We start from the raw sequence: 17579 nt of genomic DNA on the forward strand, positions 1-17579 counted from the left end.
TGTTTCAGCCACCCAGTGTGCAGTATCTGTTGTAGCAGCCTGAGCTGACGAAGATATTCTAGCCTCTTTAATGCCCGGCTCTGGCCCAAGTCTGTGGCCCCATCTCTACAGCTTCCCTTTCGCCTCCCCCCACCACACACTCCCCATAACTCTGGGGTGTTGAACACCGTCCTGCTCTCTCCCCCCGCTCTGCCTCTGCACATGTTGCTCCCTCTGCCTTGCAGGGCCTCCCCAGCCCCACCTTCCCGGCTCTTTTCCTTCCTTCCCACATGACCTCCCCTTCAACGCTAACTGCCCCTCCCTCCTGTCCTTCTCTCAAGATTGGTCTCAGAAATTGCCGTTTCTGGAAGCACTTCCCAGACATGGTTTGGGGCCTCCTCTGAAATGCTGCATTGAAGTTACTACATAAAGGTAAAACTATGTGTGCCAGTTTCCTGGGGTTGCCATAACAAGGCACCACAAACTGGGGGCTTAAAACAACAGACATTTATTCTCTCACAGTTCTGGAGACTGCAGTCCAAGATCAAGGGGTCAGCAGGGTGGGTGCTCCTGAGGCTGAGGGAGATATGTTCCGTGTCTCTCTCCTAGCTTCTGTGCACTGCCTGCAACTTTTGGTGTTCTTTGTCTTGAGACGCATCGCCCAGTCTCTGCCTTCATGTTTCTATGGCGTCTCTGTGTGAGTCTGCCTCTATGTCCAAACTTCCCCATTTTATAAGAACTCCAATTCTACTGGATTAGGGCCCACCCCAATGACCTCATTTTAACTTAATTACATCTGTATCTCCAAATAAGGTTACATTCTGAGGCATCGGGGGTTAGGCTTCAACATACCTTTTTGGGGGGACTCGACTGAATCCACAACACTAGTCATCCAAAAGTCTTTTTCTGTTTTTCCCCTCAAGCACCTAAGATGATGGACACTTTCTGTAAGACAGGGGCCCAACATACAATCCTCTCTAAAACCCCACTCCAGCCCCCAAGCCCTCCGTAGGGCTGCCAAGAAACTGAGCAGAAACAAGACTGGAGAGGCAGCTTGATCCACATCAGCGGCCTCGACCACAGACGCAAGGATGGCTGGTCTCCAGTCACTGGTTCCGCTCGACTTGCCAGAGTCAGGCTTCTAAAAACGGGCCCTGCCCTTCCTGACAGAGGTAATGAGCACTCAGGCAAGAGAGCTTTGAGGGCAGAGTCTGTCAGAGCAGGCTGTTTCCTAGGAGAATGGAAATGTGCAAGCAGCTCCTGACGGTGGGGATTGGAAGCTAGCAGGGAGGAAGGAGGAACCACCTACTTCCTGGGGCTGACTGCAACAGCCGCCCTCACCTCACTCCTCGCCACACACATATTTGGGGCTGCCGGCGCCGCCCACCGTGCAAAGCACTGGACATACATCACCTCATTCTGTTCCCATGGTGACCGTGACAGGCCACATCCCCTTTCTCCAGAGGAAGAACTGAGGCTCAGAGAGGTTAAGTCACCGGCCCAGTGTTACACAGACAATACACAGAGAAAGCGAGATTTAAACCTGTGAAACCCTGAAGTCCGTGCTTTCAACCTCTATGTAGTGCGCTTCTTCAGTCACAGAACTTAATTTTATTTAATAAACCTTACACAGCACCTATTATGTGCCAGATTATATTGTGAGCATTTTACATATGGTAACTCATTTACTCCTCACAGTGATTTATGAAATAAGTACCATTTAATCGCCGTTTTACAGATGAGGAAACTGAGGGTCAGGGAGGTGAAGAAGCTTACTCGAGATTGCTCAGCGAGGACAGGAACTCCAGGCAGTCTGACTCCAGGGTCTGTGCTCTTAACCACTATGCCATGTAAGGGGCATCCCTGCTGGAAGACTCCACGAGGGACCTGACAGGGGGCGTGGTGTATCCCAGAGACACATGAGCCCAGAGGCCCATATCCTACCTCTAAGTTGGGCTGGAAGCTGCAGTGTGGTTGAACAGAAAGAGAACCGATTACAGGAGCGTCAGCTACAGCCCCAATGTTGGAAGGAAAGTGTGATGCTCACACCTCTTCAGGGACCTGCCTCTGCCTTCAAGCTAACAAGCAAACCCCTGAGCTGGGCGCACCGTGGGGATCTCCCCACTGCCCCACCCCTGCATCCACACACTGCTGACCAGTACTACTGACAGTTCACTCGTTATAAGTCCATTCAAAACATATCCATTCAGCAAGTCACAAACTACGGGTCTAAAGAGGCCCCCCAAATCCTGCTACACTGAATATCATTGTTTTGCATCTATCTTACTTTATCTTTACTTTATCTTACTTCCTATTTACCGAAGTCTTAATCCATTTTCAATTTAAGCTAGAAATATCAAGTTCCTTTGTAAAAAGGTCTGTTAAAGTAAAGTCGGTCAAGATAGAAAAAGTATTAAATAAATAATAGTATAGGTAATACATGGGTATGGTAAAAAATAATTCTGCAGGTGGGATGCAAATGACTGAGTCTTGGGAAAGACTGGCATGAGGGAAAGAGTTTTCCATTATACAGAAAGAAGTGAGACCAAGCACCCCAACTTTATCACCTAAGACAATGTAGTTAACCTCTCAGAACTCCAATATCCCCAGGTATAAAATGGAGCTAACACTGCCTCTTTGGCAGTGGTACTCTGAAGATCAAATAAAATTGTGTACAGAAAATGCTCGGCCCATAGTAGTTATTTCTTAAATATAATTTGGTTTTCCCTTTCCCCAGACTTCTCCTTGAGATACCGGGAGGGAATCTGTAACCTTTCATAGGTTACATGGTGATTTTTCTTAGTCTTTTCTGACAGACGTTCAAGGACAAGCAGTTACAATGACAGACACTTTGTAAAGCAGTGGGACCCATACTAGGACTACAAGAGTCACAGGCCCTGTCCTCGCAGAGACTCTGGGCTCATGGGGGAGACAGCCGTAGTGAAGTCTTCACACGAATAAATGCAGAAGTGCAATTGCGATGAAGGCAATGAAGGAGCACATGGTAACTTGAGGAGGTCACTGGGATCTTGACCCAGTCTGGGAATCGATAAGGCACCCTGAAGAAGGATGGGCGGGAGATAATCAAGCCGGGGGCGGGGTGGGTTGGAAGAGCATTTCAGGCAGAGAGAACCACATACAGTACGGCCCTGGGGCAAGAGAGAGCATGCAACTGACAAGAAATTGAAAGGATGCTCATGTGGGTGAAGAGCATAAATAGTAACATTGACTATAAGAAGAAGAAAAGTAGCTAACTGTATGGGATAGTGAGCATGTGCCAGGCATTGGGCTAAGAACTTGAAGTGCACTGAGTAATTTAACTCCTACAGTGAAGGGGAACCCGAGATGAGATGAGATGGGAGAGGTGGGCAGGTTCTACACCACACGGGGCCTTGGAGACCATGTTACAGTCCCTAATCTTTCCCCTGGGGGCAGTGGAAGCCCGTGGAGCACGGGACTAACATGATCATATTGGTGACTTAGAGCTATAATCCTGGCTGTTGGATGGAGGATATGCCGAAAGGACAAAGGGAGAACGGGAGGCCAGTCAGGAGGCAGCACCGGAGTCCCAAAGGGGGGCGATGCCCGAGTGCAGGTGCTGATGGTGTGGCCGGAAGGACAGAGGTAGATCTGAGAGATATCTGGGAGGTAAAATCAAGCCAGCTGCATTGGATTTGTGGGGCTAAAGGAGATGGCAGTGTCGAGGAAACCTGAGATATTCTGGCTTCTACGACTGGATAGATAATGGTACTAGACACGAAGCTGGGAAACTCTAGAAGAACATGAGTCTGATTGAGGTCATTTTGAATCTGAGGTATTAATTCTTTCGAGACATCCAAGTGGAATTATACATAGGAACAGAGTTTTGGAGCCCAGAAGGAAAATATCAATTAAGGAAATAAATTATCGAATCACTTTCATATTGGAATATGTACCAGTTATTAACGTATCATCTCTCATCTGCAAATCCACTGCTTTGTGACTATAGAGCAGAGAACCCTGTAGACATTTCTCCTTTTTCAGAGGGCTTCATGTTAGGCATTGCCAATAGAGGGCGCAAGAGAGACACTGATGGACCAGACCACACCTCCAGGGTGCTGTTTTCCACCTGGCAGCCAATAGACAGGTGTGCAGGTGTGCCCTCACCTAGTGACCCTCGTGGACAAGCGGCAGCCAGCACCCGCTGGAAAGTTTCTCTGCCACCCAGTGGGCTCCCTTTTCCTCTGGCCAGCCGGCCCTCTCCAAAGAGATCAGAAACACAGCCTGGGTGGAGGGGGGCCCTCTTCTAAGTGTCTGAGTTCGTTCCTTGTTCACTCACCCTCAGCCCTGGAAGGAGCAGCTGTTTTGCCGGAGTTGCCACTTCTGTACCTCCTAGAGTCCTCTCTGACTCCTTTTCGTAGGTAACCATTTTACTAGTGACAATTCTTTCTATTACATTTTCCCTTTTTGAAAACTGGTGTGGCTTCTGTCTCCTGAATGCACCCAGGTGGCTGATCGTGGAGGGGTGGACCAGATCACCTGGGCAGACAGCACAGAGCACTAAGGAAGAGGGCCAAGTGCTGTCTGGAGGAACTCCAAGACTTACTATCAGGGAGAGGAAGCCGATCTCACAGAGGACATGGAGAGGGATCAGCCAGGAAGCAGGGGAAAGCTAGGAGAGCGTAATGTTCTGGAGACTAAGGGAAACGATGGCTTCAAGAATGACAAGCACAAATCCGAGTGGCAAAGCCTCAATCTTTTACCATAAAAATAGAGGAATATCTCTAAGAATCTAGAGGAGAATTTCTTACACACAAAGATATAAACGACAAGGAAAGTTTGATAAGTATGACTAGCTTAAAATGAAGACATTTACAATATCAACAGACACAGTAAAGGACTCGAAAAGTGAAATCACAAAACAGGAGAAAAGATCTGCAACACATACAACTGACAGAGAAGAGTTATCTAGAACATGTAAAGAACTTCCACAAATCAATCAAAAAAGGCAGACTTCTAGTAGAAAAATTAGCACAGCTTTGAACAGGGACTTCACAAAAGTGAGAATTAAATATATGAAGAAACCTCAACCTTACTCGTGAGGAAATGCAATTTAAAACAACAATAAGACACCATTTTACACTCATACAATTGGCAAATATAAAACAGTGAATAATACTAAATATTAGGAAGGACGTAAAGGTGTGTTGTCCTATATGGTAGCCACTAGCCACATGTGGCATTTGAACACTTGAAATGTAGCCAGTCCAAATTAAGACGCGCTTTAAGTGTAAAATACACACCCAAGTTCAAAGGCTTAGTATGAATAAAAGAATGTAAAATATCTCAACAATTTTGATATTGAAATGACAATATTTTAGGTATATTGGATTAAATAAAATGTATTATTAAGTTCACCTATTTCTTCTTACCTTTATAATGTCACTATTAGAAAATTTAAAATTATAAATGTGGCTTGCATTCACGGACTTCATATTTATCTAGAACAGTCCTGATGTAGGAATGATGTGGGAATGTCTGCACATGGCTTCTCAAAGTGTACAACTACTTTGGAAAACAATTTGCCATTATCTTATAAAGTTGAACACACACCTATTCAATGACACAGCTTTTCTCCTATAGGTATATATCCTAGAGAAACTCTTGCATGTGTACATCAGGAGACACATACAAAATTGTTCATAGCAGCATTGTTCACAATAGTCAAAAACTAGAAAGAGCACAAATGCCCACTATCCATGCTATAGTCACATAATGGAACATTACACAGTAGTGAAAATGAATAGAATACAGCTATAAATAGTAGCATGGATGAATCTCAGAAACTCAATCTTGAGCAAGAACAGGAAATTACAGAAGAATCATAAAACATGGTACCCTTTTTATAAATTTCAAAAAACCATAAAATCTAAACACTGGTTGTTTAGGAATGAGAAAGCATGGGAAAGGGATGGCGCGGGGGAGGTTTGCTCAGGGAGCTTCAACAGAGCTGGACATCTTCTCTTTCTTCAGTTGCATCATGAGTTCATGGGTGAGTTCATTTTCTTATGTCCAAGAAAGAAAAGACTTACATCTGCTAGTTTTAAGAACCAAAAGATCATGGTGACCCGGGTCAGAGCTGTTTCACTGAGATGATGAAGAGAAGTCAGATGTAGTGAGCTGAGAAATGAGTTATCATGAGAAAGTGGGGACTGTTTTTTTCAAGAAGTATGGTTGTAAAAGTGAGGAGAGGTGGGTAGTACATCTAAGGTGACACAGGTATCCCAGAGAGCTTATTTTTAAATTAGCAGGCTCTATGCACAGATACATACCGAGGAGAGGAGTTCTGCTTCTGGTCAACTCATGTTTTTGGTCAACCTTCCTGCTGAGAAGAACTAGAATAACTGCACAAAATATATCTTTAAAAATCTGTTTGAAGGAATCAGCACTATCAGTGGAATGAGGAACAACAGGTTGAATATCCATGAAAAACGAAAGCCCAAAGAGATGGCTCCAGCACTTGGGGTCACTCTTCCTCAAGAGGCATCTGCCAAATCTGAAAGCAGCTTCCAAGAGGCTAAGAAGGCAAGCAGGCCTTGGAACACTCACAGGAGTCAGAGATGAGACAAATACTAAAAATCAGAGCCTACCAAAGAGGAAGAGTCTCAGCAAACACCCCGGGCTTTCCATAAGGACACCAAAGGGCTACTTTCTAGGAGAGCACGTGAAATGGACTAGAATGGTCCCTACAGGATGCCCAATCATCTCAGTCTCTGTGAGGATTGAGATGAAACGCAATTGCTGGCACTCGACCTTAGCTGCCTACAGAAAGCAAAAGGAAAACCCTTCTGAGGAAACATACCATCATCCAAAGCCTCAAATTATCTCTATACTATTTCCTATATAATGCCCAGCATGTATTTAAAAAAACTGCCAGGCAAATGAGAAAACAAGACACATCTAAAAGAAATAGACAATAGAAATAGAGGGTTACCAAAGAATGGAGTTATCAAATATGTCTTCTAAATAAACTTGATTAATAAGTAATTAAAGACAAGTTTTGAGAATTGCCAACAGAGAACTCAAAGCCATAAAAGAGAACTAAATGGTAATTCTAGAACTGAAAAATTCAATAATTAATATTAAGAACTTAATCATTGTACTTAATAGCAGATAAACAGACCTGAAGTAATTGAAAAAGAAATAGGTGAGAAGAAAATTTTTTAGACTAAAAACAAAGACAGACAAAAGAATAAAAAAAAAAAAACCGGAAATACTGTCAGAGCCATATGGGGCATGGTGATAAGGTCTAATACCTGTGAAATTTGAGTTTGATAATGTAAGAAGAAAGAGAAAATATCAGAAGCAATATCAGAAGAAAAATAAGAATCCTCCAAAACTAACAAGGCCACTAAGGCACAGATTCAAGAAGCATAAGCCACAAGCAGAAAATGGCCAGAACACCCCACCTATGCACATCATGGTTAAATTTCTGAAAACAAAATACAAAATCTTAAAAGCAGCTAGACAAGAAAAACAAATAAGCTCAAAAGGAACAAAGATAGTCTTGACAGCTGTCTTTTAATATGAAACTGTGAAAGTCAAAAGACAATAGAATCATATCTTCAAAATGCTGAAGGAAAAGCTGCCAACATAGAATTTGATATCCAGCAAAATAATCATTCATAAATAAAGCCTAAATAAAGACATTTTCAGACAATTAGAAGAGAGAAAATTTGTCTCCAGAAGGCATTCACTAAAGGAAATGCTAAAGAAAATACTTCAGGCAGAATGAAAATAATTCCAATGCCGTGTCCCACTTCAGGTTGGCTGGTAGTGTTCTCCACGCTGTTCTCACTCTGGGAACCAGGCTGAGTAAGTCCCACCATCCAGAACATTGTCATTGCCCAAACAGGGATAGAGAGAGATGAAGTGACATCTACTAGTTCTTAAATACTTTCTCCAAGATGTGACATGTCACCTCTGCTCACCTTGACCAAAGTGAGCCACATGGTCCTACACAACTTCAAGGGGACAGGGCAGTAGAATTGTTTTGTATGGATGGAAGTAAATGAGAACATGGTATTGGTGAACAGCAGTAATGTCCCACATTGAGAGAACAGGATGTTTATATTAATGACTTCACAAATGTAGCACTTCTGGGAGATGAACCCGAGGCCAAAACCCTCAATGAATAAGGATACTCCAAGGAGGTCACATAAACCAAGGGCTGAAAGGAGGAAAATTCCAGGATCAGTAACAGCACTGGCCTCCACTTTTTCCTTGGCTGCCTCTGGCTAAGAGAATGACCTCAGTCTAACAAGTCTGATTTTCTCTTCTTGGGTAGTTCAGGTCTGCCAATTCTCCTCTGGTGTCCTAACTGTTTATCCCCATTGTTGTCTACAGGAGATTATCCCTTTAGGGTGTCAGGACCCTCAGTGCTCTTTGTAGAACAATTTCTCTATCTCCCTCTGCAATTGCTTAGGGCCCAGCTTTTAGATAACTGAGTATTGCTAAGAATATTTTGTTTCTTCCAATTCTCGCAGGAAAATGCCTAAGCTCAGGGCTAGCTTATGTTGTTTGATCCTCCTAAAATACTCATCCTTCTTCTCTCAAGGCATTTAAACCCTTCCCTCAAGACTCTACACAAATCCTGTTGCCATCCTACCACCCTGTTCACTCCAGCTCATATCATGGGAGAGCCATGTCCCCTCTCTCTACCCTTTTGCTGTCCCATAAAGCAGGAATTTTGTCTTACCCAAAAAGCAATGGGGAAAAGCTCTGTCTTCTCTCTCAGTGGGAAGCAAAGTGATATCCCAAATCATGACATTCAAGAGTCCGATATCCATTCACCACTATAGGTTGCCATTTTTTGGAAATTTCTTGGGGGTTCTCTGAGCACCATGCCTGGGAGCCACCAAGCTGTTGGCAGCGTAGAGCCACTCTGCAACTCATTCTCTGCTCAAGCAAGTCTCAAGGTCAAAATTGAGGGGCAGGAGTAGAAAGGCCATTCTGGTCTCAGACCCAAGGCATGTCCTCCAACCACCTTTACTGGTAATAAGTCTGAAATTTCTGCATTTGTTTCTCAATAGCGTCTGAATCCCAGAGGAATGTAAGAAATTGGCCCCCCATAAGTGATTACTTTCATCTCTCATTCAGCGAATCACTGCTGTCTGCCATCACTGGCTCTGTTTTAGGCCTTGCAGACACAAAGGTGAAAAAGAAATAATTGCTGCTCTTCAGGAAGTCATGCAGAAGGTGGATATGCAATCAACACAATTAAATGAGATGAGCCAAAGTGTTCCCGACCATGTCTCCAGGAACACAATAAGAACAGGTGCTGGAGCAGATGCTTCTGTCTGTTTCTACCTGCCCGCCCAGCATCCACTTGCCCTTCTCCTGCTGATACTCCAGCAGTCTCAGGAAAATCCTTCATATACATTCTTAGTCCAAATGCCTCAAGCGAAGTCAACTCCACCCCCTGAATCCAAGGGTGGGCACGTGATCCAGCCTGGCCAGTTAGAGCCTCATTCTTCTTCCTGGTCACAGCGATTGGTTCAAGAATGGCCCAAGACTTAATCAGAACCCATCAGAATGAACCCTGGGATTTTTTTTCCGCAACAACTGTGAAAGGCGCTCTCTTTTCCGTACCTGGAGCTGTAAGACTGTGAGCCTGGAGGCGGCAGGGGCCCCATGAGGAGAGAGCCTGCCCGAAGCCACACAGAGGAGAGCACAGAGCCCAAGGAGCAAGATTCCTGATAATATCATTCAGGACTCTGGTTCCAGCCATGGCTGATGAGATCCGCACTTCCATTCACTCGTTTTCTCACTCATCCATCAAAATTTTATTGGACATCTATGACATCACAGGTGTTCTTTTAGGCCTTGGGGATACAGCGGTGAATGAATCACACCACATCCCTACTTTTAAGGAGCTTGTATCTCCTTAGGAGGAGACAAACACACAAAATCCATGCTTTTGAGGAGCTTGTGACCAAGACAGACAATAACTAAGAGAAAGGAGGGAGATGGGATCGGAGAGGGCAGGGACTGAGGGGCATCTGTAGGGACTTCTGCTTTTACTCTCTCTTTTACTTGCTGCTGAGGGGGCAGTGGGGGAGGCTGAACAGAGGACTGACACGGCTCGATGCTCATTTTAACAGGATCACTCTGGCTGCTGCATTGAGGTGACAAAGGGGGTGAGGGTAAAAGTAAGAAGACTTAATGAGGCTGTTGTAATAATCTAAGCAAGAGATGTGACCCTGGCTTGGACCAGAATGGTAGTGATGGAGGTGGTAAGAAGTGGGCAGAGCCAATTAATTGCTTCCAAAGAACTTCTTATTGGTTTTCTGTCATTGCAACTGAAGAAGGCTCATCTAACATGCCGTACTCCATCTAATCTCAGACGCCATCCACATGGAAGGCACCATTGTTTTATATACCACTAATAATAAATGCTGCCAATTCATCGATGTGATTCTTTCTCGTCACTTGAAAGAGTCCTTTTAGACCTATTATATATCATGTTAGTGTGAACAGCTGTGACCACATGCAAACAATAAAACTACATCACAAATACCACCTTGGCCAGCAATGATCATAAACCACATCCCAGTTTAAGAGATGTTCAAGTGTGCCTTAGAATCAATGACATACAATAGTGTGTATATACATGTCTGATTTCACGGAGACGACTTATACATGTTTATACTTATAAAACCCATACTTATTTTCTATGAGCGTTGAAAGGTATAAATGAATCCTACCATTCATTTCTACTAAACCATCTCATACTGATTTATGACCATTTTCTCAATCCCCCATGTACAAGACGGATCAAAACGCATTTTCAAATGAGGCGTAGATCTTAAAACCTAAGGTTCAGGGCCAGCCCCGTGGCTTGGTGGTTGGGTGCGCGCACTCCACTGCTGGCAGCCCAGGTTCGGATCGCAGGCGCGCACCAACGCACCGCTTGTCCGGCCGTGCTGAGGCGGAGTCCCACATACAGCAACTAGAAGGATGTGCAACGACGACATACAACTATCTACTGGGGCTTTGGGGAGAAAAAGGGAAAAAAAAGGAGGAGGATAGTCAATAGATGTTAGCTCAGGGCCAGTCTTCCTCAGCAAAAAAGAGGAGGATTGGCATGGATGTTAGCTCAGGGCTGATCTTCCTCACACACACAAAAAAAACCCTAAGGTTTACATCCCAGATTCCTGCATTAGATATGCATAGGCCTCATACAGATATGGCCACCAAGCCCATAAACCCACGTCCCTTACATGGCATCTCTCTAGCTTCCATCTCTGTACATACTCTATGTATTAAAGAGAAAGTTTATTCCAAGCAATTCTGAGCTTTCGCAGAATATTTTTGGTTTCCACCTTATGCAGAAGCAACAACAGGTACAAGTACAGAAGCCAAGGTGTAACAAGAGGGAGCTCGCCTAAAGTTCTAAAAAAGCTGAGACAAAGTTGGGAGCAAACCCAGCATCACAGAGATTTCAGCCACTTTGTGAATCACAAATGACATAAGACACCCCAGGTTCAAAAGACTGCCTCCAGGTGAAGCATGATTGCAGCTTTAGGGAGTGATTATGTAACACAGTAACCAGGTGTCTGAATACCTGGAGTATTAGCTATCTGAATTTCTCCAGAGGAAAACGACTTTTTTTGTATATTTTTATTTAAACCAAGAAGATGCTTTCACGTTCTCAGCTGCTTGTGAAGTTACCTGGCCCAATAATAATGTAGAAATAACACATTTTTAAATATCCCTTTAACTCATGACAATCTAAAATGAGAATACCCAGAGCTGGTTACAAGGTTGTTAAATTGATACCCCCAAATGTGGATGCTGGCCATAAATTGATAAAACATTGATAAAAACCCTTTAGAAACATAATTTAACATATTTCTGGAGTCCTAAAAAGCATGCAATCCCTTTGATCCAATAATCTCACTCCTTGCACCTCATTTGAAGGAATTCATTTAAAAGAAGAGAAGTGCTTTATGTATAATATTTTCAAGCAACTTATTTATAAAGACGGAAAACTGATAACAGCCTACATGTCTAACAATAAGAAAATATTTAAGTAAATTATGATAGTTCCATTTGATGGAATATTACAACCCATTAAAATATTAATTTTGAAGACACCTTACAACATGAACTACTTAAAATCTGATGCTTAGAGAATAAGCAGAAATCATTTGATTTGTGGTAGGTGTACATTTACATAATAACGTCTAGACATGGATAAGGACAGTGAGGGGGAAAAAAACAACTTAAAAGCAATTTTGACACGAATTTAGAATGGTAGATGATTTTGTTTTTCTTCCCAGAACTTGTATTATGATATAACTGCTCCACAAATGTTTTTTTTTCGAAGATAGGATCTGAGATGATTATTGTAAACGCTCAAGTGCTGTCTGAACGTATTGTTATTATCTTCCTACCGATGTCTGTATGAAGAGATCTCTATCAGAGCCTGATCTGTGTGCTAGTCTCATTCTATGTGGTCAGACATATCCGTGAGAGAGGAATTTTCCCATAGGCCTCCGGAGGCGGTACAGGGAACAGTGTTAGGCACCAAATTCTGGAGTTAAACAGACCTGGGTGTGAGTCCCAGCTCATCCACACACAGGCCGTGGGGTCCTGGGCAATTTTCCTGAGGTCCTCAGTTACCTCTCCAGTACAATGCAGATTCTGAGATCTCCCTGGCAGAGTTGTGATAATTATTCCCAACTAGATATGAAAAGGAGTCCATGCAACACATGGGTAAGTTACAGCTGTTGTATTACCTGGATGTATATTATCTGGAAGCAAGTTAAACCTTTGCCATCAGAATGTAGATAGTCCTGGTACAAGTGACCAATGGTAAATTTTCAGCCGTGGTTTAGTATTAAATCGCTTACAAACCAGACTTGCTCTAGTTGGGTGGGTGTTTGCATCTTCAACCTCCCAACAGCTCTGACTTGGGAGAGCATGTTCCTTCACTGGACCATGTCACTCCCCTGCTTAAAATCCTTCAGTGACTATAGATGCCTATAAGGTCAAGTCCAATCACATGGCCACTAGGCTCTTTAAGGCCGGCTGGCATTCAGGGTCCCTCTCCTGTGCCTTTCAGCCTCACACTCCACACTGCAGGAGCACTAAACCCCCCACAATCTCCCCAATGAGCCATGATTCCTCTTTGCCATTTGCCTTTCCACATTTTGCTCTCTCCCTGTAAACATCCTTCCCCCCTCTACCAACCCCACCTTCCCTGGTCACTCCTACCATTTCTGCAACACTCAGGTCTAAGAGGAAGTCCTCCCCAACCCCTTCTCCCTGCCCCAGGGTTAGTGACCCTCCTCTAGGATGCCCCAGTCCCCAGAGCTCTCTGCATTGTTCTGGCTGTGTATTTGCTCTGGGTGCTCCCTGAGGGTCAGGACGTTGCCTTCACCTTCTCCATACTCCTGCTGCACAGCTCAGAGAGGGTGGGGGCAGGAAAGACGATCAGTAAATGCCTATGAAATAATGAGTTGATTGGTGGCAAATAACAGCGTTTTACTTGCACAGAGAAATAATTAAGAAATATACCGGCAAAATCAAGCAAGTTAATGTTTCACAGACCTGGAAGCTGGCACAATGAGAAGAGTCCTAACCTTGTATTTCAACTGCCCGGAAACAGGCAGTTGACCTTGGGCTGATCCTCTTTTGGAATGAGGAACAACAGCAGGAAAATCAAAAGGTTGGCTATGCCAGATACAACTATTTTGCAAATTAATATTTTAAAGCACATTTTCTGGGATAAACGATAGAGATAGCTGTCAATATAAGGGAGGCAAATTTCCTCTGTAAATAGAAGAGAAAGAAAAATGCTAAGAAAATTACCTAGAGCATGACCTTTGACCCAGGCTAGAACCATGAACTCCTAAAACTGGGGGTGAGGTGTAAGTTTGTGCTTTCTTCTGGGAAGAGAGACCATGGTTTTCATCAAAGGATCCTGCTATGGGCTGAACTGTGTCCCCCAAAACTTCAAATGTTGAAGCTCCAACCCCCAATGTGACTGTATTTGGAGATAGAGCCTTTAAGGAGATAATCAATGTTAAGTGAGGTCATAAGGGTGGGGCCCTAGCCCCATAGGACTGGCGTTCTTATAAGAAGAGGAAGAGACACCAGAGATCTCTCTATATGTCCTCGAGTGCACAGAGGAAGGCCATGTGAGGACACAGGGAGAAGGTGGCCGTCTGTAAGCCAGGAAGAGAGGACTCACCAGAGACCAACCCTGCTGTCTCCTTGATCTTGGACTTTCAGCCTCCATAACAGTGAGAAAATGAATTTCTGTTGTTTAATCCACCACCAACAATAAATTCTGTTGTTTAAGCATCTGTGGTATCTTGTTATGACAGCCTAAGCAGACTAATATATATCCCTTCTCAAAAATAGATAGGAAGCCTTTGACTTGTTGAGAATAGAAAGTTTTTGGCCTAAGCTGTCCCCTCTCTCTGTGAATGAGTCTATCTTCTCATAGGGTCTGAGCAGCTCTGAATATAACCTCACAGGACAAGAGTGCTCCAAGGGGACAGGCTTGTCCCACGCACACTCCAAGTAGGCTGTCGCATAGCACAGCACACCTGCAAATGCTGATTTCAGTGTCAAGAGCACTTTGACCTCAGAGGAGAAGTTCAGGGTCAATGTGAACCTGTCTGGGGAAGACTCAGCCACATACAAGGGCCTCCACACCTCCCTGCCTACCTCTCCTCTGTCCACTTCCGCTCCCCACCTGCCCCTGCACCAGACTAAACAACTAGGAAGGCCTTGGGCCTCCTCATGTCCCCAACTCCCTGCACTGACCCCCCTCATTGTCCTTATCACCATGCATGGTCACTGACTATTCAGAGCCACCAGACTAGGAACGCCTTTAAGAAAGGAACAGGTGGGTCTGACTCACTAATTATATTGACTGTATTCGGGTATCCTTTTGAGAGGGGCTGTCCAGGGGAGTGTCTGACTACCACCCACAGCCTTGTTACTTCTAGAAACCATGATCTGTGTGCACAACCCTATGCCCGGGGCTGTGACGAGAAGCACTGCCTCTGGGGCAGACGGTCCAGCCTCAAAGCCAGCTCTGCCCCTTACAAGCTGTGCCTAGGACATGTCCCTTTCTTCAACTGTGAAATGGAACAACAAAAGCATCCACCTCACCCGGTTGCTGTGAGGACTGAGGGACCACATACAAAGCCCTAGAACTGAGCACATAGCATGTGCTCAGTGCGTCCTGGCTCTCATGTGGGGCATGGTGGAGATGAGAAGCCAGCGCAGTGGGAAACCCGGCTTTTGGAGGCACAGAGTTAACAGATAACAAACAACATGTGCAGAACTCTGTACTATTACATTTATAAGGCACTTTTCACATGGATTACAGCGGTTAAGCTTCAAATAACTCCGTAAGGTAGTAGGTGGTGTCATAATTCTCATCTCATAGGTGAGGAAACAAAGGTTTCAGAGACGTTAAGTTGCCTACGGACACACAGAGCCGGAAACGGGGGTCTGCTAGTCCAAATACAGAGCTCCAGCGACCCGAGCTGCAAGGACCCCCCAGCCCCGGAGTTCAGAAGAGGTGGGATTGCCTACACCACTGCTCCACCAGCGAGGCTGCCACCGGTCGGACGCCTTCCCCGCAGTCACGGAGTTGAACCAAGAAAAGTTTCCCTAGGCTGTCCTGGGCGAATGAGGAGAGCAGCGCGGAACCTGCCGGTGCGCGAGACCAAATGCGTCGTGAGCATCAACACACACACACACACACACACACACACACACACACACACACGCCGCCTCCTTCAGCCCCGGGCTCTGAAGGCGACCTCGGCTTCCCCGGGAGCAGGAGCCCGAGCGACACCCGGACTCGCCTCCGAAGCCAGCTCCTGCCTTCTGCTCCCCCAAGGGACGGCGTGGGGCTCCGCGCCCCTCTCGGCACCGCCGGCCCCAAGCGGCCCCGACACACGGGGATTGGCTCGGAGGCAGCCCCGGCCGGCGCTCAGCACAGGGGAGGGAGGGGGGGATGCCCGGGGGCCGGGGGGCGGGCAGAGCGGGCGCCCTCGCCCTCTTACCTTCCTCATTCTCGTCAAACACGGGGGGCTTGTGGGAGTGGTGCCCGCCCATATTCCGCCGCGGCGCCTGCCGCCGCTGCCGCTGCTACATGCCCGGCCGGGCGCGGGGGGCGGCGTGCGGGACGCGGCTGCGGGCTGCGGGGAGCCGGGAGCGCCCAGCCGGGCTGCAGCCGCGCGCCCCGCCGGAGGGGCCCGAGCGCGCGCAGGGGCGGGGACCGCGCCCGCCGCGCCCCCTCCTCCCGGGCGCCCCCGGCTGCGCCGGCCCGGGGAGCCCGCCGCGCCGCCCGCCCGCCCGGGAACCCGGGAGCTCCCCGCGCCGGGGCCACCGAGCCGCGCTCCTCGCCGGCTGCAGCGGGCGGGAGACGCGAGGCGGCGCGGGCGGAGGAGGAGGAGGAGGGAACCGGCGGGAGCCGCGTGGAGGGGGCGCGGCGGGCGAGCGCAGCCCGGGGGGCAGCCTGGAGGAGGGGGCGCGGCGGGCACGATGGGGGAGTGCAGCCCCAGGTGGAGGGGGGCCGGGAACGGGGGACCGCCGCCTCCCCACCCACCCAGCCGAGCCGAGTGCAGGGTCAGCCCGGTGCTGCCGGCGTCGGGGCGCTCCCTCCAGGCAGTAAGCGAATCGTGAGCACCTACTACGTGCCGGGCCGGCTTCGCGCCTTGTGCACACCATGCCACGTCACCTCTCAACACACCAGCCGCTAGAACAATCACCGTTCCCCATCTTAGAGGCAGGCTGACAGGTTCAGAGGGAAAGGAGCACTTTGGTCACTAGTTGGTCGGTCCTGGCTGCGAAGGGGGCCCCCAGGACGCCCCGTTGGGCCGTATCTGCCCATTCGGGCTGAACCCTGGGCCGTGGTGTGTCTACCTGTTTTCCAACAGACGCTTTTCTTCTTAATGTGGTTCTAAATGTTTACTGAATGAAAGTAGAGTCTAGACCCTTTAGGGCCCAATCTGACCCTTTCATTGTACGTGGGGAAACTGAGGCCCAAAAGGGGCGTGGTTTGTCCAAAACCGTTCTCCCTAGGAGTGGCTGGGCGTGGTCCTCGAGATTGCTCCGAACTGTACTGTGTGGTCTCAGAGCATCTGCGTCCGTGGGACCCTGACGGCGGGAGCTGGGGAGCCAGACCCCTGGCGGAGACGCGCCAGGGACAGGGGTGCTAAAGATGGGGGTGCCATGGCTGCGCCGCAAGGCTCGTGGGGCGGGAGTGGGGCGAGCGCGGACCCGCAGGTTACCGCGCGGGGCAGTCCCGCCCGCCCAGCCCGCCTGGCTGCGGGGAATCTTCGGCCACATCCTGCCATCTGCTGGGCGCCTTAAGCCACTGTCTGTGCTTTGAGGCAACGGGAAAGAGCTGAAAAGCTGGAGCCAGCCCCATCGGGTCCGACCAGCTGAAGTTTCAGGATTGGCCCCGAACGCTAGGCCTCGGGGTCAGACAAGCCTCATTTACAGACTTGGTTCTGCCATTTACTGGCTGTGTGTCCGCCTTGGAGTGTTCATCTGTGAAATGGGAAGATGGAGGCTAACTCCCC

The 17579-nt window shown here is 47.2% G+C and overlaps 1 protein-coding gene across 3 annotated transcripts in view; it reads right to left on the reverse strand.

Moving 5' to 3' along the window:
* Positions 1 to 16338, reverse strand: part of STK32B (serine/threonine kinase 32B) — a 336677-nt gene extending 320339 nt beyond the window's left edge. The window contains exon 1 of one of the 3 annotated variants that reach the window (XM_058546713.1): positions 16056 to 16338. In XM_058546713.1, the coding sequence (XP_058402696.1) occupies positions 16056 to 16107 (52 nt within the window). In that variant the 5' untranslated portion in view covers positions 16108 to 16338. The remainder of the gene's footprint in view (positions 1 to 16055) is intronic. The other 2 variants (XM_058546711.1, XM_058546712.1) reach the window with 2 other exon arrangements.
* Between the last annotated feature and the right edge of the window lie 1241 nt (positions 16339 to 17579).

The sequence above is a fragment of the Diceros bicornis genome, chromosome 8, assembly GCF_020826845.1.
Source record: "Diceros bicornis minor isolate mBicDic1 chromosome 8, mDicBic1.mat.cur, whole genome shotgun sequence".
NCBI lineage: Eukaryota > Metazoa > Chordata > Mammalia > Perissodactyla > Rhinocerotidae > Diceros > Diceros bicornis.